The sequence below is a fragment of the Trichoderma harzianum genome (genome assembly GCF_003025095.1).
Source record: "Trichoderma harzianum CBS 226.95 unplaced genomic scaffold M431scaffold_8, whole genome shotgun sequence".
Classification (NCBI taxonomy): domain Eukaryota; kingdom Fungi; phylum Ascomycota; class Sordariomycetes; order Hypocreales; family Hypocreaceae; genus Trichoderma; species Trichoderma harzianum.
In genome coordinates this window covers 375,437-394,791 of record NW_020209256.1, presented here as the reverse complement: position 1 = coordinate 394,791, position 19,355 = coordinate 375,437, and the positions used below count along the sequence as shown (strand labels likewise).

The following is a 19,355-nucleotide window of genomic DNA, read 5'->3' as shown; positions in this document are numbered from 1 at the left end:
CTCAACATGTCAACACCCAGGAAGAAATGGTGGAATCTTGTTACTCAAGGCTTGCAGAGGCTTCTATTTGGACGCCTCCGAAGTACCTGTGAGTCATTTGGTGCACGAAGTTAGGTATAGCCACAAAGGCTTATAGTAAAAAGGTTATAATAATTGTAGATATCTGTGGATAACTGCCAATGATATGAAACTTCATCACGCCTCCCCAAGAACTTCAGTCAGTAAGGTTTACGGTAAATAGGTATCCCTTATTTACATAGAAGGCCAAAGCCTTTATCATTGATAAACTTCGATGACTCACAAACGCAACAAATATAGTAGTATGCCATAGGTGTGATAGCTGACATTGACAGAAGATATAGGTGGCTATCAACACTGATGTAATGTTCACGATCAGCTTTGATACGTGGGCCACAAAATCAATCTTTTCTGATCTTTTTATATACTCCATTGATGCTAATATTTACCGAAGCAACCAAATCACACTCTACGGTCTAAGCGCCGGGCACAACAGACCAGGTTTCGGCTGTAAACAAAAGCTCTTCTTTGGCCTCCAGCTCCGCTGGGTCTACATAGAGACGCAGCCCGATGTTGCCGTTCCCGACATTGAAGACTCTCATGATAATGTATACGGAATCTTCTTTTCCACGGTTATCGTGTAACTGAAATCGTTTGTTAGCAGTGAACCAAAAATACATCAATCAGGGAGTCCGTACCATTTTGTACTGGTTCTTGCTTACGAAGAAGCGAGTCTCGCAAGAAGAAACTGTCGTTTTTACCTCAAAGTGGTATGTTGGCCTCCTATGCTCCCATGTACTGGCATCAAAGTAACAATTGTCTATGAGTAACTTTGTGAAAGTTCCCATTTTGTCATGATAGACAAGATCTGACGTCTCGCGGCCATGCCAAGGTTGCATTGTTGCATATTCCGGATGCTTCTTCGCGTACCACCGAATCTTGCTCTTCCAGTTATCCATGCCAAAGTCTGGTAGTGAAGGACTGCACGCTTTTAGAAGTTCAAATATCTAAGTTTTTAGTCAGTATGAAGGCAACTCGAACCCATTCTCTTTTGTCACTTGAAAACTCACATATAGCTCTCCTGCAGCTCCGATCATCTTGTCTCTCTCCAATTGGGAAAGGCTACCGGCAGAGTTGAATCCATAACTATCAATTCCAAAATTATTGGAATTGGAGGTCGGCAATGAGGGCAAAGATTCTCTCAGAGCATCCATGCCAAAACTACCCTTCATGGGAATCGATGCTCTTCGTGCTGAAGAGACAACATGGCTCAGTAACCCAGCATACCCAAGGTTAATTGAAGCGACTTCTCTTTGCAAAGAGGTAGATACTTCGATTCTCTCCCCAGATGCATGCGGTGAAGTTTGCTGTACAAAAAGTCCAGTGATATTCTGAGAAGAAGTAACACGGCTGCTAGCAACAATTGTATCTTGATGCACAACAGTAGCCAGTATCTCACCATGATCGAAATCCATCCTTGGAGAGGACATATCGGTCAAGGGTGTCGCCATATTTGATCCAATTTCTGTTGAATCACTTAGCTCAAAGGCTTCCCTTCTTGTCGAACTAGTCGAGACCGAGTCTTCTTCATCATAAATCTCTTCATCCTCTATGTCGATATCGACTATCCCTTCCTCGAGGAGAATTTGGTTATAGATGTCAGAGTCCTCTTTCAGGATATCCTTCACCAGTGAATGGTTTCGGTCATTGGCAGAGCTAGGGTTCTTCGTAGAGCCACTCGTTGTCATCCATTCAAACAGCCGTGATGGTAAATCTCGAGCAAGGCAAAGTGCTCTAGACTTCTTCTCTTGAGGAACGAAGATGTCGAGACCTGCACCACTCTCTTCTAAATGAAACTTACTGCGGCTTATCTCATGATAATATGATCGGTCACCTTGCTGCACGACCTGTACACACGATATTTTGTCCGTCTCAAAGACTTTCGCCTGCTTTAAGAGGTAATATAGATTGTGAATTTCCTCAGCTGTCCGCCACCGTGGGCTGTTGAAATGTTTGGCAATCCTAAATAGAAAAGTTATTAACCGCAGATATCTAAAAAAGGGAAGGGTATATAACCTACCGACATAAAGCACGCGCTCTCGATTCAATATTTTGACTCAAAGAGTGATTCAGAACACGGTCATCGTCCTCCACCTTTGAGGTTTCTGTAACTAGACGTGAGAGATATCTTTTTTCAAGTCCCAACCATCTTATGACAGGACCTAACGAATGTAGTTCGTCAAAGGTGAAACCTAAGGTTTTAATTTGGTTTCGAAAGTTATCTTCCAGGAGGCGCCTGTCCGCTATCGCGAACTCTGCATTCCCATCACAGAATTGGATGTTTTGCTGGGCACCCGGTTGTCCAGGTTGTCTTATCGGGAAAATCTTGAACTTCTTCATTTCATCTGGTTTGATGTTCTTATAATTGCTGATCATGTGAAAGTGGTCTTTAAAAGCGAAGAATTGCTCTTTCACTAATTCCACTGTTGGCTTGGATTCTCCCAATTTGGAGAGCTCAGTGTATATCAGTCCGAGAGTGAGCGTCTCCACACGCAAGAATTCAACGAAAAACGACTTCATGTCTTTGTAGTCGCTCTCTAAGACCTTCTTACTGCGAACAGTCGTTGCACTGGACCAGAGGCATTGAGAGACTTTGTTCCAGCAATTATCAAATTTTGTATAAATCAAAGCTTCCTCAACGAATTTGCTCCTATAAGAAATTATTAGCCCTGTTGCGCATTACAAAGACCACTCTCGCTTCAACTTACTTCACGAGTTCCCTGACTTCATTTGACTTGTTTTTGCTTAACAAGCCCCATAGGGACTTGTAAAGGCTCTTAATTCTGTCAAAATCAGTGGAACCTGACTCTCTGAGGTTGTTGAGCTGATCGCATATAGTTTTCTCGTCGCAGTTGTCTACACCGAGTACGTCGGTGAAAAGGAGTCTGATAATCGAAAGGTTATTAATAGCCAGGGCTTTATATCTAACCTCCAGCGGCTCTTTCATAGTCAACGATTCCGGGCCCTCCCATACGCAGTGTTTTTGGTCTACCGAACGGAAATTTCCATGCTGGGTCTTTGGAATATAAACCAAGTCATACACGTAAAACCGATCTCTGTTTGTGGATATAAGGTAAGCATATGAAATCAAGAGCAAGAGCGGAGTTATTAACATACATGATCAAGTTTTTCTTCTCGTCGTTAGGAGATTCCAGGTACTTGCCGTAGATAACGCCATATAGTTCAAAGATACGAGAGAACTCGTCAATGTCATCCCCTCGCTGCCCTTCCATGATGTATCTTAGAACGTCCAAATAGAAGTAAAGGTCTTCTTCAGCTTTGACGCCGAGAGATGAAACCAGAAACCCCCAATTTTTGGTGTATGTTTCGTGTGTAACTTCGTAATCGAGCTGCAGAAACGGAAAATGTTCTAACCCTCTTGAAAATCTTTCCCACTGGTGTTTTAAGTTCGGGAGCGGAAGATGAGTGTCCTCAAGAGGAACTAGTTCGCCATCGTGAAAAGGAACTTCTATGGCTCTCAATTGGCGGATCAACGTAGCCGAAGATTCTATTTCCTTGCTCTCTTGACCCCAATTATAGCCCAAATATCCGAGAAATTTATCTGGGAGATGGGATTCCACATAAAGACATTCTTTTGAAAGCTTGCCTCTATCCTCTTTGGATATGATTCGCAGATGACGTCGTACCCCAACATAGCTGCATAGCCAATTCTTCCATGAACTGAGCTGCTTAGCTTCATCACTTCCCTGGAAAAAGTGATTCAGGTAGAGAGGGTGAAGGAAGTGAACTGACAAACCATCAGTATCTTCAACATTTTCAAGTAGTTTAGAAGGAGCAAATGGTTTATCGTCGGGCATATATACATCCGTCGAAAAAGGACTGAGAAAATTGAATTTGGTGTCATAGAGCCAGATATTGCTGGTATTTTCTGAGTGATGTTTATGCTTGTCCGTTAAGAACATGTATCTGAGTTGCGCAACACATTGTACTATGTGCGTATTGATGAACTTTCTTTTCAATATCCGGTGACGCAAGAAAGAGATCTCGGCCTCTTTAGCGCCCAAAAGGCTGAAAAGTTGCCGACGGTGAGCATTTTGCGTAGCTTTAGAATCAATTATGTTTAAATCGAGACCTGGTGGAACTTTAAGTCCATCTGCTTCTGGTAAAAATATCTCTTGACCAAAAGCTGCAATCCATTGTCCGCCTTGAAGTGGCATCAATTGCAAACAGCGCAACTGGAGATGGAGGATGGTGTTGGACGATAGAAGAATGCTCTTTAGGTAGTTTGCTGATCTTGAATGCCAATCATCATCCCTATCTTTGGACCTCATTCTCGGGTCGCTTGTGTTGAGATCGAGCGCAATGGCATCCAGGATTTCAGATGCGGTGTATTCTTTTAGGCCATAACTTCGTAGAATCATGATATCGTCCTTCGAATAACGCTTCGAGATGTGCATTTCCGGGTTGTTGTCTCTAAACAAGGGTTCTCCACGGCTGTCAAGCTGAGATTCCACGGAGTAGCGTAGAGAAGATATTAAACGGAAATTGTCTTCGCTTCTCGGTCTTAAAATCGGAGTCTTGTTCAGTCTCTCTTGCAGTAAAGCAACCAATTGAGACCAAAAGGGATCAAAGTGCTGCTTTTTTTCTGGCAAATATCTCATCCAAGTATACTGGAGCTTGGGATGATCGCAAAACTCAAGGGCAGCCTGGATGAATGCATCTGCTATCCCTCGTCGGATACCTATATTTCTGCCAGATGTCATGACAATGTCCTGTCGATTGGCTTGGGTCACAAAATCGCTATTAATCAAAAACTGAAATAGATGATCAGTATGCATGTATAAATATGGCAGGCATAATAGCTTACCGTAAAACCCGCTTGTTTCATAGGTAAGAATGTGAAAATCTCCTGGTACTCCACAACGGGTACTGATTCCTCAGTCAGTGGGAAACCCAGGACTATTTCTGCCGAAGCATATGTCTTGTTTTCTTCGTCGTATTCGGAGTACGTCCGGATCTCGTTTTTTTCCAGGCCGCCAACAGTATGCTTGAAAATGTAATAGTCTCTAGACGAACTCTCCACTCTGCTGGCCGTTTTCGACACCTGAGTAAGCCTGATGAGATTTCCATTGATGTGCTTTCTCGAAAAAGTGTTCGATTTCTCCAGCTCCCCCCCGTTATCAAAGATGGAGATCCGAATTTCTTCAATATTTCGCATGAAAAGAAGAATGCTTTCTTTCAGACTGTTAAACTGGTCCAAAATAATCTGGTATTGGGATGGTAAAATCGGACTGTAGCCGTCGCCAAGTTCCAGCACCATTCGGGTCCCTAGGTATGGCTCGTCGTTGTCTGGATCTTCCCACACTGGTGTAATCATACCCAGTCCTTGGTCTCCCTTTTTATGCTTAAAGAAGAAGCTAAAGTAGCCAGATTCAATATGAACTTTCCATGCTGCCATGAAGACAGACTTGAAACCAATGCCTTTCTCGCCAACGTATCCTTTCTGGGCTCCCGACTTTGAACTTTTGCCAACTGCACAGATGGCTTTGAGGTTCTCGGGTTGGAAACCATCCTCATTGCACTCAATGATTATTTGGTGAGGATACACTTCGAAGGAGACATAACGGGCCAAGTTGGAGTTCCGTGCTTTGGTGAATGAGTTGTCTTCAGCATTCTGCAGAAGCTCAAAAACAAATCTTGCATCGCTCGTATATAGGTTTTTGGCTAAACTAAAGGAAGAGTAAGTTACTGCGTCATAGCGATATTTATGTAGTTAACTCAAATAGTGACGAACGTAGAAATAGCGGTTCCAGCGATGTTCTCTAGTTTTCTCATCTTCCTCTGTAATGTCTCGCGATGTTCAGGGTTTAACGCCTTCCAGATACTCTCGGGAACGTAGCCATGATCATCAGCGATAGTCTCCACAAGGTCCCGAGCGACCTTTTGGCTCATTTCTGGGGCAGACATTATTGGGACCAGATTAAGAGAGACTGGCCAAAGAGTATCTGAAACTACAAGGTATAAGATGCTGAGTACAAGATATTGGTAGAGAACGGCGAAAAGACAACAATAAAAAAAACAGTATGCGCACACTTGGGAGGAAGTTGGTAACAGAAATAGGTGAGGAATTTTGGGGTCGTGAACATCAGCGCCGTACCTAGGTATGTTAAATACAGCAGTTCGGACGCAACTGTTGCACGTAGAAAGACTAGAGTACCTCTTTTTAGAAACTGCAGAACCAACATGCATAAAATGGCCTGACCGGAAATTGGCACTAAGCCGTGTCGGAATATCTATCAACCAAAATGTCAAAATCACGGCGCGTAAAAAGAACATTAGCCGCCAGCGGTACCCTTGGATCATCGTTATGAAACGCAATAGATCTGCAGGACCGCGGGTAGTACATCTCAATCAGTCATCGTTTGTACGGTCGAACGGAACATCTCCGTTGGAGAGCTGAGATTCCACTTTGGTGGTTACGATGTTTACTTGCATGACCCGTTGCACTGTATTCATACCATTTTGTATGCGCGCGCCCTTTTCAGCCTTACAGTGCTGAAAAGTTCGCCATGCTGAGCCCGTGTTGACTACTAATGTACTCGTCGTTTATAACTACGTTACCAACGAGGCTCGTTGTAACTTGTTGCGGGCATGTTATTAGCCGTGCCACAATATCATCAATTGAAGTCGTTGTGCATCAATGGTGTAATTCTGTCTCGCTTCCTCAAGTCCCTCGAGCCTGTGCAGTACCTAGGTAGGCAGCCTTACACTTCAACACAGATTTTACAAAGTACGCCAAACAACAGTGCAACATGTAAATTGCGCCATTCATTGACAAATGCAGGTACTAGCTGTGAACACACCAAGCCCACTAAAGACGATCCAGATACATGCTCCATGGCAAATTGAGAGTAACGTAAATAACCACGGCATTTGTTAGCCAGCACCCCAAGTTGGCTATCCAGCACTCTAGCGACTGTAGGTGGTTTATTAAAGGCCTCGGCATCTACTACAGCTACTTTCTTCTACTATCGCTGCTTTCTTCTACTATCCTTTACTTGCTTCTACTATCCGTTACTTTCTTCTACTGTCGCTACTTTCTTCTACTGTCGCTACTTCAGTGTGATGCTCCCCAAACATTTGTATTCATTGCTTAATATATTCTACCACCAAGATGTGCGGCTTTCCTCCCCCAAGTTCTCCTCGGCGTTCTTGGCCACTTCCTCATCTTTCTTTCCCTATTTAGACAAACCTTGTCAGTAATCTAAGTTGCCCATATCTATGAATATACTCACGCATTGTTCGAACAAGGCCTGAAATCGTCAGTATTTTTTCTTTGCCCACCATGATGAGATGCTTACCTCTGCTTTGGCGTCCAAATCCTGTGATGTTACCGAGACGCTGAATTAGTAATGACCCATCATGAAAATCGGGCATACTAACGTCGTCGTTGCCGGCTGCTGGGCCGGTGCGGGCTGACTCGATTGTTAGTAAGCTGTTGTCAGTGCTTCAAAGAGTCATGTCGTACCTCTTCATTACCGCGCTGAAACAATTGGTTAGCAACATCGTCATTTTCCAATTGAGAAAAGAGGTGGTCGCAGAGATCAATATGAGACTCACCTTCTGGCCCCGGGGGCCCTGCTGCTGGTTGGCGTCCTATAATCATATCAGCTCTCACCTCCCTTCAAACGGTAAAAGACAGCGTTGAGCGGATGTCAGAAACTCGGCAATTATGGTCAACTTACGTTGTTCTTGTTGGCCTAGGAGAATCAATGTCAGCTGGATTCTTGATTGGACGTATCGGATTGGAGGCAACATGGTAGATGTTCATACGTACAGGCATCTTGAGGAGCTAGCATCAGACATCGTTAGCTCATGTTGGATTACTCTGGAATATCCCTTGATGGGGACTTACGAATGGCTGGTATTTATATGGTCGCAGCACCAGATTAGACGTTCGGTGTAGGTGGATCGGCGTAGTGCACGGAAGACGCACTAGAAATTTGGTACTGCAAACCAAAGTCAGTATTGCATGGCTTCTAAATCTTACCAATTGCTCCATGAGCAGAGATTAAGGGAGTGATTCGGGATACTTACAAAACAGACGTGGCGTGGGACTTGGAGAAGAAGAAAAGAAAGAAAGTTTTCAGGGGAAAAAAAGCCAACAAAAGATGGGCATGCCGAACAGGAAGGAGTGGTATCAGGTATCGATACCATGTCGATATCAGGACTCGCGTCGTGCATGTACGTAGGTACCTACATGTACTTGCACATCTGCCCAGGTGTCTATCTCAGCGGATCGTGACAAAATATTATCAGTTCAAACAATAAAGACAAGATGACGACTCAGCATTGTTGTAGTAGAATCCGATTTTTGCCATCATACACGGAACTTTCGAGCTACCGACAAAAACGCCGGCCAGCCTCGACGGCGACGAGTCTGACTGGTTGCGTCTCAATATTTCCTGGAGAATTTTCGAGAGACTGGTCAAAATGTGGAAAGCTTATGCGGCGGAGATGAAAGAGCTATCCAACAAACTGACCAGAGTCGAAAGACAACCGACAACTGTCAAAGAAGTGTCAAGCACTGGCAAGGCTTGACGAGACCATCCTCACCAACCCGCGAGAGAAGTCCCAAACTGTGTGCCTCAAGGCCCTCAAGACAGGATTTCCCTCACGCCGTCCGACGAGATGAGTGACGATCCGGCGAGAGTCTCGTTTAATACGAGCAGCGACCATCCTACTTCCACCTGGATCTGGAGAGGTATACCCATCATGATGCATCATGGCCGGCCACCAAGTTCAAAAGTCTATTCGAATGATTGAGGCAGAAGAATTTAAGGTGAAATAAATGGCCTGATGAAGGATCAGACGAAACCAAGACTCCTCTCATTCCCGATCTGGATCGTATTGACGACGCATGTGCCAAGGCCTTACACCATCTAACCTGTATGTGAGAGGCCCCTAGAAAAAGTTTCTGTCCAGTCTATAAGCCTCCAGGAACAGTATTCCGCTCATTTCCCCATATTAGATGTCGAGAAGCTTATAGACTTGTTCAATGGGGGCTTGTTTATTATATTCCTACTATCTGTCTAGGTACAGCATCTATAAAACCACATGGAGCAATATCTTCATGCCACAAAAGCCCAAATGCCTCAAGTATGCGATGATCACCGCAGTACAAGTGCAATTGTATTCTCGCCAGACAGTAAGATGACTCGATACTTTAAATGTGTTGACGTAAACAGTCATAATAGAGCATCATCATTGTCGCCGACGGAGTTCATTTTCGCCCTCCATCTCATTACGAGCCGTGCCCATGCATCGTAGGTAGAATTCGGGTTTCAATCACATATCTATTGAAGATTATTCACGTATTCGGTCAGTAGTTGTGTCTCCCCTGTCTCTTGAACGTTGATAAGGATCTAGCAGCACCAGAGTACATGCAACTTGTAATTAACCCTCAAGTAGATGTAACCAAGTATTTAACCTAGCCTTGCCCTTTGCACATGATGGGGCATTAACCACGATTATGCACGTCATTTTGCATCATGTCCAATGAAAAATAACTGATTGGGTAGTGTGGCCAGTTATTTATCTTCGTGATGCAAGGCGCAAGGCTTGAGATGCGCACGTGAGGTATCTGTCGAATCGCAAGTAAGTCTTAACCTCCAAGATCCATCAACACTACATTGATGCCATTCTTGCATTATAAGTTTGGTCTTACAAGCCGTATCAATGAAGAACCCATGTGCTGAACATCATATTAGTTTGAGCCTGTGTGATTCTGCTGGTAAGACGGCGGATGGTTCCCTATTGCAGGCTACCTATCACCACCACTCCTTCAATCTTGCTTTCACAGCATTACGTATTCGCCTTGACTGGGTATCCGATGTGTCTAGACTTCAATCTGTTAAAATATGCTTTATCCCAATGGCGATCTCTTGGCCTCAATGTCTCACTTTATTACCGAGCAAGGCATCTGACTGGGTGCCACATTTTAATCTTTTCCACCATGTCGGCTCCCTCAACAGCGGACCGTTCATATGGGGCCGTCTCTCCCTCCCTGGAGATCATCTTCAATAGGTATTATGCTCCCACTTTTAACCGGCGGGAGATCTATGCTTTAGTGCTTTGCTTGCTAGATCATCGGGTACATTTATTCGCAAAGGATACCAGCCGCTTCACATTCTAGCACTGCACCAACACCTATGGAACAGTAAAGACCATGCTTGGTATCTGAAAGATATTATCTTTATAAAAATGAGTCAAAGATGACGCGGCTTACGCATTGTAAGATACGCAGAGATATCTCTCGGCGCTGAAGAATGACCGACAGCATGTCTTCGATATCGTCATGTCGCGCGAATCAAAACTGAAAATCGCTACGGGTGTTTGCCAGCTTTTCACAGCGCTTACATCCCCACTGCACAGCCGTGCCCGTGCAAAGCTGAATATCAGAGTACTGTATGCAGCGTGGCGAGCTGAGTCCCTCGAATGCTACACATCAGGCTAAGGTAGGGCTTTGTCTTACGTTACAAGGTGTGATTGGCACGTTAATCTGGCATCTAGACAAGACCCTGCACAGAATTGCAACACAATCTGGTCGGGCAAAAGGCTCCGAATAGCGTCATTGGTGTGTGCCTTGCTGTCGGATACACCGAGGCTACAGATCATGCATTTGCGATAGCCCTCAAGCTATGCAAAAATGCTTCGCTTCGCACAGTCAACTATTGGTAGTGGCAGTGATGCTCCGCCGTATCGTCCAACAGATAGCCTATTATGTTGCAACCCAATCAACAGAGCTACGGATGCATAGTCTCGAAAACATCTCCATCGAACCCACACGATAGCCGTAGGGAGTTGTGGATCTCACCGCTAGCAAATGCTGCAGCGTCCGAAATTTACTCTCTTTTCGGATATGCTCAGCTTCTCTCCCGCAAGGCTGCCACACAGGTTTGCTATCTTATATCCAATAAAAAGTGATTAACGTCATCTGATCCGGAATGTGAATGACATCTTTACTGATGTACCATCACGATGGGTCATATCCCATCGATCTGTTTTTGTGGGCACGTCCGTGAATGCGGCCCACGCCGAAGCACTGGCCAGGACCAAATAGAATCGTGAAACCTGTGCATGAGCTCTGATAGGTAGCCTTAGTATTATTGTTCTTATTGTCAATCATTAGTCCCTATTGAATACATGCCGAGATCTATGATGAACTCGGGAAATCGTCATGGCTGCCTCCAGACTCAATGCCATATAAAATAACCATGGCATTCCCACTAGCAAGGACTTATTCAAACCAAATGACAAGTTTCAATCAGACAAATAAAACATGGCGCCCAGCAGATACGACCTTGGAGCTAATGAGCTCGCCTCTATGTTGAGTGGTAGCACTCTTCCCATTCCCAACCTGAAAGTCCCCTTGGCGAAATTCCCCAAGGGTGTCAACAAGTATATGCATGAGATTCGACAATGGGTAGATAGACTTATCGACGAGTTAGTATATCATGCTTATTTTACTCTGTAGAAAATTATTTTTGCTGACAAGTATAGGAACATTCATGATAGAAGAAAACGCGCTGGTGTCAAGCGTTGTGATTTTGGTTATCTCGCAGCTTGGTAAAAAGTGTTCGCATCAACGTTCCTTGAATTCAACTAACCACCCTCGGGTAGTTGCTTCCCTTATTCAGAATGGGAAGAACTGAAAGCCTCGGCAGCGTTTTTTGTCTGGGTATTCACATGGGACGATATTATTGACCATGGAGAAGACGATACTGGCATCATCTCAAACGCAGACTTAGCTCGGATATTTTGCGAACAATCACTGGATCACATCAAACTCCAGCTGGAACTGGATGATTCGCACCAAAAAGCAGCCTCGACCCAGCCTCTACCCAGCATGACCATGTTTGATCATGTGGCTAAACCGTTAACTGCGGCATGGAATCACAGTTCGTATTCACTCTTACATCGCAATTTGCTGAATTTTAGCTTCAATGCATACTGATGAGAAACGTATAGCAAGGAAACAGCGATTATATAACGAAATTGAACATTATGTGAACTGCTGCTTAGTTGAGCATATCCAACAAGGGGATGATTCTATCCCTACACAAGAAGAGTTTACAATGATGCGCTTTGGCACATCAGGCATCACCCCCGGGATTGCTATCTGCGAGTAAGTACTCGTTTTCTTTGTTGGGTTGTTGAGCTGGTATATACTAACGTATATCAGGTTCACCAGGAATGTGTCCTTGCCAGATGAGATTGTGGAATCCGCCCCCATGAAGGTGATTTGGAAAGAAATTACCAGACTTTGCATGATGTAAGAGATAGCACCGACGAATGGGAATGTAGATTGTATGCTAATTTAAAAAAGGATCAACGATATCTACTCCTGCCAAAAAGAACTGGTAAGTACATACTCTGGCCTCAAGATGGCAATGAACAACGGGCATCTAACGAATATTTCTCATTAGCGAAGCGGCGTCATCCAAAACATAATTCCCGTCATAGCCTATGCTAGCGGAACAGACGATATCAGCACAGTCACCCAAGAATTCATGCACATATTTCAGACTTCGGTGAGCACCTTCGAAGAGGCCTTCCAGGTTCTCAAAGCGCTTGCATCCCCCGACACGAAGCTATCAGAAGATATCCAGAAGTACATCGAGAACTGCCAGACTATTACAACGGGATTGCTTGACTGGATGTTGTCATCAGAGCGATATGGCGTCACCAAGCATTTACAGGCTGACGGCTCGGCATTGGTGCCCCTTGTTTTTGAAAATCCGCAGAGTCAGAAATTGGCTGCAGTTGAGGCTTAGATGAATGTTTTGTGTTCTTCAACATGTGTATGGCATTTTAGAAGGAGTTTCATAGCGGTATTTGGCGATTTAGGGTTTATTTGATATAGATGTTGGATCCATTTTAGAACGAAGCACAATCGGACCTCTTATTCTTCGTTGGGTTTGATTTCGATTCCTCTGTCCCATATATCGTATAATTGTGTCAAGAGTTGTAATCTTCCAACAGCCTTATATACTCGAAAACTTTTGATCATCTACAAGGTTCTGTTACTATCCTGCTACCCTGTACACGACCATTTCTGCATTGCCGTTTTGAAAGCCTGCTTTGACATGAGAAATGGCGGTCGTAACAGCATCTGCATCTTATTCAGAGTTGCAGTCAATGTAAGTGCTGAAAAGAGGCAGTAATCATGAAGGTAACTGTACAAGACGATACAAGCGATTAGTAGTAAATAGTATATATAATGGCCCTCTTCCCGACTAGAGTCTGGTAAAGAATTAAGCCAATTGAACATATTGAAAATACATTTCAACAGTAAGGATATTGTGGCTCAATATCTGGGCTACGGGGAGGTTGCTCGGCTGACTATACTATGCTCGGCTCCGAGGCTTCCTCAACATGAGTTTGGAGTCTTCAAGTCTCAAGATGAAGGGCTGTGGGGTGCTAAAATGTATAACATGCAATAATTGACTCTCTAGGATGAGTTCAGTGAGATTCAGGCTAGCTCTACAGCCGTGGAAGTGCAGCTACCAAACTTCTTCCCACCACGACCGAGGGCTCGCTGGTCGCGTTGACCACTCCCAATTGATCAACTACTAACACATGGGGATTATAACACCAAGCGATATAAGGCTGTTGGTTAATCATCGCAATGATCGACAAGTAATCTACGAGCATATGCTTTCCCCAAGGCCACCAGGGATCTCAAAACACCCATTGCCTGAGTTTCTACTCCGGTATTGCCCATAACCCCGGCCAGTGTCCGAACCCGGCCAGACATGCAAGCAAAAAGGTTCCTTGCCTGTTAAAGAGCTAATGGACCCCACGCTGACTCTGTTCTACCCACTTCCGTTTACGAATCTGACTCGGTAAAATCCCAGTTCCCGCCTGTCAGCACTGAGTCTCGGTGATTACAGCGGGCTGTTTTGCCCGCAAATATCAGATGTTTCTCAGGCCTTTTTCTTCAACGGTAAACCACTTCTCCTGTGAACAATGTCCGAGGCACGAGCATAAGATCTGAGAATGCCAGCAGCAATAAGTCTTCCTTGACACTCCCTTTCATAGGGATCTGCAGGTGGCTGTGTTCCAATGTCTTCCAGAGCCTCCTGAAAAGTAGATTACTGGACCAAAAGAAGCAGCATGCAGGAGTTGGGCCTGGTCTGCTTGCCTATATTGCCCTGTAATGTCTCCGATACATGGGTGCGCTCCGTGATGAGCTACTACGTTTTAGCAGTAGTAGGCTTTCAACGGTTTGGGCAAGGGGCTATAACTGCCGCTCGTTAAGGAGCACATACCCGGGCAGTCACGCAGATCGACCTCGTTGTTCCTGGTACAGTTGACCTGTCTTCGTTTAGTTGACGAAAGTACGGCAACATCTCTGTCGTTGTAGAAGAAATGAACCGGTAAACTATTTCTATATGGAGGTAGAAGAATTGTTGGCAAGTCAAACGATTTGGCGATTGCTAAGACAGGAACATACCGACGGCTAAACGGCAACGGCGTCTTAATTTCGTAGCGCAAGCCACATGGCGCCGCCTTATTTTACGTACCGAAAGAAAGCTGCCTTAAACGCTCTTGGCTGCTAGAACTGAGTGAGATTTTGGATCAATCATGAAGAGATGTATACAGTTTGTCCAATAATGCGGTCTCATTAATTGTTGTCTGTAACTTTGGATGTTGGAAACTCCTAGCAAGCTGCCAAGCCAACGAGATCTCTGCCCAGTTGTGATAATCCGATAAAGTAGCACAATATATCCACGCGAGGGCTTGGAGCAGATTTATTAAAGTTTAACAAGGTCTCTCTCTCAATATTTCCACATCTCGGGTATCGCATCTTGCCGTCTTATTAAACAAAGATAACATTGCCTTTTTGATCTATAGTAGTGTAAAAAGAAGCCAAAATTACCGCCCGTGTAGCTCCGCATCCAGGCTTTAGAGCTGGTTGGTACATTAAACTGCAAACATCCAACAATACCGAAAATGACCAGATATATCCCATCGTATTTCCATTTTTTAAGACATTACAAACAGGGTATCAACATCGATAGTAGTACCAAGTTTGAGACGCTGGTTTAATCGAACTGGCGCCAGGCCTGCTGGTTGCCTCGTGAATCTCCTTCTCGAGCTTCGCTAGTCACCGTAAAGACCTCAGTCTTCACAATCCGTGCTTCCTCGCTATCCCGTGAAGAATCATCTCTGTCCATGACGGTTTGGTCCAGTACACTGTCACCTTGGAACCTGTTTTTGCTTCCTTGTGTTCGTCTTCCAGTTCCCCATTGCTTGCTATTCTGATCTTCGAGTTGGTACGAAGGCGTGAATTGGTTCTGGCCGCTGGAAGCAGGATCTGCGCTGCTACCGAACATGCCGAGACGTTGGAAGAGCGGACGAAGTGCTGGAAGGGATCCGGCGACTAAACCCATGTTATACTCAATGGCCATCCAGTACAAAGAAGATGCACCCTCAACTGTGATGGAATCTGATTAGCTGGGTCTAAATCTTTGGTGGAAGTAAGAGACAAACATACAAGTGGTATCGGTGCTTCCAGTTTTGTAAAAGTTCAAGCTCTTGAATCTGATTGCCGGGGCGATACAGGCGACAACGCCGCTTCCAAAGACCGCCAACAGCGCAAGACTTTTCCTGCTGTTCAGCTGCACGCTCATCAGAGCAGGGAACGGCAATAAGAACATGATAATATCGCAGCAGAAGATGAGAACTGCCTGATACATGAAAATGGCGTAAGACGTCATTGCTGGGAAGCAGAACTTGGCGCGATCGGGAGACATGAGAAAGACGATGTCATATGTGTACTTGGGCGGATTGCATTGGAACGCAGCGAGGAAAGTTCCGGAAATAGTAAACAGCGTAAAGAAGATCAGAAGTCCCATAGTGGTGTATTGAACGTATGCTGTGGGAAAGGCACAATGTTAATGCGCCAAGATCTGGAAAGTCTGTGCCTTGAAGTAAAACTTACGGACAGGGAAGACTCTTCGAAGAAAGAGAAGAATACTCGATTTGACGGCAAAGGATATCGATAAGTAAAGACAAATGCAAACGTAGTATAGCTGGTTGATCAAACGGCGGTTAGCTACCTCTTGCCTGTGGCGAGATGGAAGGGATACCAGACGACATACCATGAACCAGTGCTTAAGTTCGTCTGCCGTGACATGTTGAATATGTTTTCCAGCGCCATAGTATACCACTGCCAATCCAATCCCGTTGAATGTCGTAACGAATATCTAGTCGCAAATAATATGTTAGGATGAGGGACGCACGTATACCATAATTGAGCTGAATCAACTCACCAGTCCAACCAAGCATGCCCAGTCATCAATACCAAAAGAGTTCAACATAAACTTGCGAATGTAAAGTTTCGTACTGCAAACAATAATTGCAAAGACACCTGTGCCAATGATGGTACCATACGAGACAGCAATCTCGTACTTCTCATCCGGCAACAGTGTCATGTCTACAGGTGCGGAGGTCGCCATTTCGGAGTCTTGATGGAGCCCGAAGCACACTTTGAGAATCGCCCAAACAACGCATGATTCCGGTATCTTGGGACGGCATTGTTAGCTATATATGATGGTCATAGCAACGGCGAAGCCGCAGTCGACCAACTCCCTGTGCCGAAACAGGAATGCTCATACGACAACGACAAGGTACCCCGTAACAGTACGGAGGAGAGAAGGGAAAATCTTTCTGTTCCTTGCATGGATTCAATCCTTGAAGGCCTGCCAATATGTTACAAGTCCGTGAGGCGTACATGCGTCTTCACAGCAGCTAAGGCAGCCCCAATAGCTAGACTCGCCACCCGCTTTTAGTAGCGAACTGCAGATATCGGAGACAAGCTAAATTTGGTCCCTGAAGAATTGACAACTGTCTACCTTGTTCACCTTTGACATTTCCCCCATAGCCATGTATCGCACGTGTATCTGAAGGACCCGTTTCCTCCATGCGCTTAAATTTCCATTGGTCCAGGGACCCTTGCAGGCGTAGTTCTGACAATCATTCCCAAGAGAGAACGTAGGCGCAGGCACTTGAACATCCGTCTTTCCGCATGATATGACCTGTAAGAATTCGATTGCCAGCGCCCATAGTCTTCACTGCTAGCTGGAGATGATTCAATTTTATATGGGGAGATCCATCATCTCGGGCAGCGTAGACAGGACAGCGTAGACAGGCTAAAATGTCCAAGGTAGGGGTATGAGACGACCAGGCGACGGGGAAGACGGCACCACCCTAGTTGCAAAAGAAATACGGCCGCGCATCAAATCATCTAATGCTGTCTAACTGGTATTAATACTTACTATGTGTACTTCGTACTCGGGGGCTTATTAAAGACACACGTTGCTGTTATGAGACTTAAATCTCGCAGTCACTTTCACGCTTGTTTTTTACGCCCGCTGAACCCCATATTGATGAACCTGAACGTTCACGGCATTGGAAGACACACACTAAAATTCTTCCGGCTTGTTTTCTGATACCATGGCAGACTCCAATTCGTCGCGGTTCACGGTAATCATTGCCGGCGGCAGTCTTGTCGGTTTGACAACGGCGGTGACGCTGGAAAAGGCTGGGATCGACTATGTCCTGTTAGAGAAGCGAGAGATCGCTCCTCATCTGGGCGCCTCTGTCTCAATTCATCCGCATACCCAGCGGGTTATGGAGCAGCTTGGCATTTGGCCTGAGATCCAGGCTGGCGTTGTGCCGTTAGAAACTCGACAACACTATGATGAGAATGGTAACATGTTTGAAGACTCGGCCATCCTGCAAGAGATTTCCAAGATGTAAGTTGTGTGAAATGAAATTGCGAATCCTACGATTGGGTAGTATTTTCGTTTTCTTTTCTTTTTCCTTTTCCCCTGAAAATGCTACGCTATGCCTGCAAGAAATAAGCGAAGGTGACAACCCGACTGATTACCATCCCGTTCCTGACAGGACCCTCCATCGATGGACTACTTTTATGGAGCGAAGATTTATGCTTAGCTGCATCTATAACCAGATTGCAGACAAGTCTAGAATCCGAGCTCACACTGGTGTTGCTTCCTTCACTGAGACGGAGGATGGTGTTGAGGTAGTTACGGATAAGGGTGAAACCATCAAGGGAGACATCCTCCTCGGTGCCGATGGCATCCACAGCACAATTCGAAACCTGATGGCTGATAAGATTGCTTCTACTGATCCTGCTGCATCAAAAGAAATGCAGAGTGGCTTCATCAGCAACTATCATTGCATCTTTGCAACCTCCAAGAACTCTAAAGAGTCGGCGGGCGGCAAGCAATTCTTGCCGGAGCGAGCTGTCCACAATGTTTATTACCCGGGCTTCTCCGGCGTCATTGCTGCTGGTGTCCCTGGTCTTGTCTTTTGGTTTCTGTTTGTGAAGAGTGATCGTACAACACAGACTCCCAATACACCGCGCTTCACAGAAGAAGAGACCGAGGCCACAATCGCCAAGTACGGAGACTATGCCGTCGGCCCTGGCTATACCTTCAAAGACTTGTGGGAAAGCAGGGTTAGGGCAAACATGCTGCCCCTTGAAGAGGGAGTTTTGAAGCCAAAGTGGAATACCGGTGGTAGAGTTGCATTGATGGGTGACGCCGTTCACAAAGCGACCATCAACCCTGGACTAGGAGGCAACTTGGCCATTGAGGGTGTTGTCCACTTAATGAACGAATTGATACCCTTGGTACGACGATGCGAGGCGGACGGTGGGAGAAAACCGACAAAGAGCGAGATCACTGCTGCTTTGGATGCTTATGAGGCGAAGCAACGACCCCATGCTAACACGATTGTCACCATGTCTGGATATGTCACAAGGTATGAAGCAATGGAGACATGGTGGTTGCGGCTCTTGCGCCGTGTGTCTCCTTGGGTCAGCGATAAGACCAAGGCTGGTGGATTCGTTGGATATATAAATGAAGGACCATGGCTGAACTTTTTGCCCAATCCGGATGAGCAGCAGAAGGTGGATGAGAAGCCATAGAGCGGAGTTCAACGGTCTTAAGGTGTTTGTTGCATCGTGTTGAGGGGGCATTGGTTACTGTATATCACAACTGCCGGACAAGGCATTTCTAAACTTGTAATTCTTATTAATATACTTACGTACTTGGTATGAGGCTCTACATGAAGTCTGGCAGATGTACTCCGTACACCTTCTGTAGCATTATCCCCCACGCCCGCTTGCAGAGAGCCATCTCACGTCAAGAGTTGCCTTTTACCCCTGCATCAGCATGGCACTGAAACATACTTACCACATTAAGTAGAGTCTTGCGCTGCGA

The 19,355-nt window shown here is 45.3% G+C and overlaps 4 protein-coding genes across 4 annotated transcripts; 2 read left to right on the top strand and 2 right to left on the bottom strand.

Moving 5' to 3' along the window:
- Positions 1–307: 307 nt before the first annotated feature.
- On the bottom strand, positions 308–6,143 carry M431DRAFT_17805 (hypothetical protein). Its single transcript, XM_024913097.1, has 8 exons — positions 5,834–6,143; positions 4,907–5,768; positions 3,196–4,853; positions 2,787–3,134; positions 2,099–2,728; positions 1,089–2,040; positions 717–1,025; positions 308–662 (listed from the first exon to the last, which is right to left on the bottom strand). The coding sequence occupies exons 1-8, from the start codon at positions 6,004–6,006 to the stop codon at positions 495–497; spliced, it is 5,100 nt and encodes a 1,699-aa protein (XP_024772814.1). The 5' UTR covers positions 6,007–6,143; the 3' UTR covers positions 308–494.
- Positions 6,144–11,380: 5,237 nt separating this feature from the next.
- M431DRAFT_556193 (hypothetical protein) lies at positions 11,381–12,875 on the top strand (the record flags this gene model as incomplete). Its single annotated transcript, XM_024921440.1, has 7 exons — positions 11,381–11,544; positions 11,602–11,667; positions 11,722–11,999; positions 12,070–12,226; positions 12,284–12,373; positions 12,428–12,461; positions 12,528–12,875. The coding sequence occupies 7 exons, from the start codon at positions 11,381–11,383 to the stop codon at positions 12,873–12,875; spliced, it is 1,137 nt and encodes a 378-aa protein (XP_024772813.1).
- Positions 12,876–15,062: 2,187 nt separating this feature from the next.
- On the bottom strand, positions 15,063–16,565 carry M431DRAFT_146014 (hypothetical protein; the record flags this gene model as incomplete). Its single annotated transcript, XM_024912725.1, has 5 exons — positions 15,063–15,541; positions 15,602–15,982; positions 16,049–16,139; positions 16,209–16,313; positions 16,380–16,565. 5 exons carry the CDS (start codon positions 16,563–16,565, stop codon positions 15,150–15,152), a joined length of 1,155 nt encoding a protein of 384 aa, XP_024772812.1. The 3' UTR covers positions 15,063–15,149.
- A 997-nt stretch (positions 16,566–17,562) lies between these two features.
- Positions 17,563–19,135, top strand: M431DRAFT_146010 (hypothetical protein; the record flags this gene model as incomplete). The annotated part of the gene is made up of 2 exons (XM_024912724.1): positions 17,563–17,864; positions 18,052–19,135. 2 exons carry the CDS (start codon positions 17,563–17,565, stop codon positions 19,058–19,060), a joined length of 1,311 nt encoding a protein of 436 aa, XP_024772811.1. The 3' UTR covers positions 19,061–19,135.
- Between the last annotated feature and the right edge of the window lie 220 nt (positions 19,136–19,355).

Coding starts and splice junctions, on each gene's coding strand:
- M431DRAFT_17805 (XM_024913097.1), bottom strand. CDS start 6,006: ATGTCTGCCCCAGAAATGAGCCAAAAGGTCGCTCGGGACCTTGTGGAG. Junction 4,854..4,906: donor TGAAACAAGCGGGTTTTACG/GTAAGCTATTAT, acceptor CATCTATTTCAG/TTTTTGATTAATAGCGATTT. Junction 2,041..2,098: donor AGAGCGCGTGCTTTATGTCG/GTAGGTTATATA, acceptor TTTTCTATTTAG/GATTGCCAAACATTTCAACA.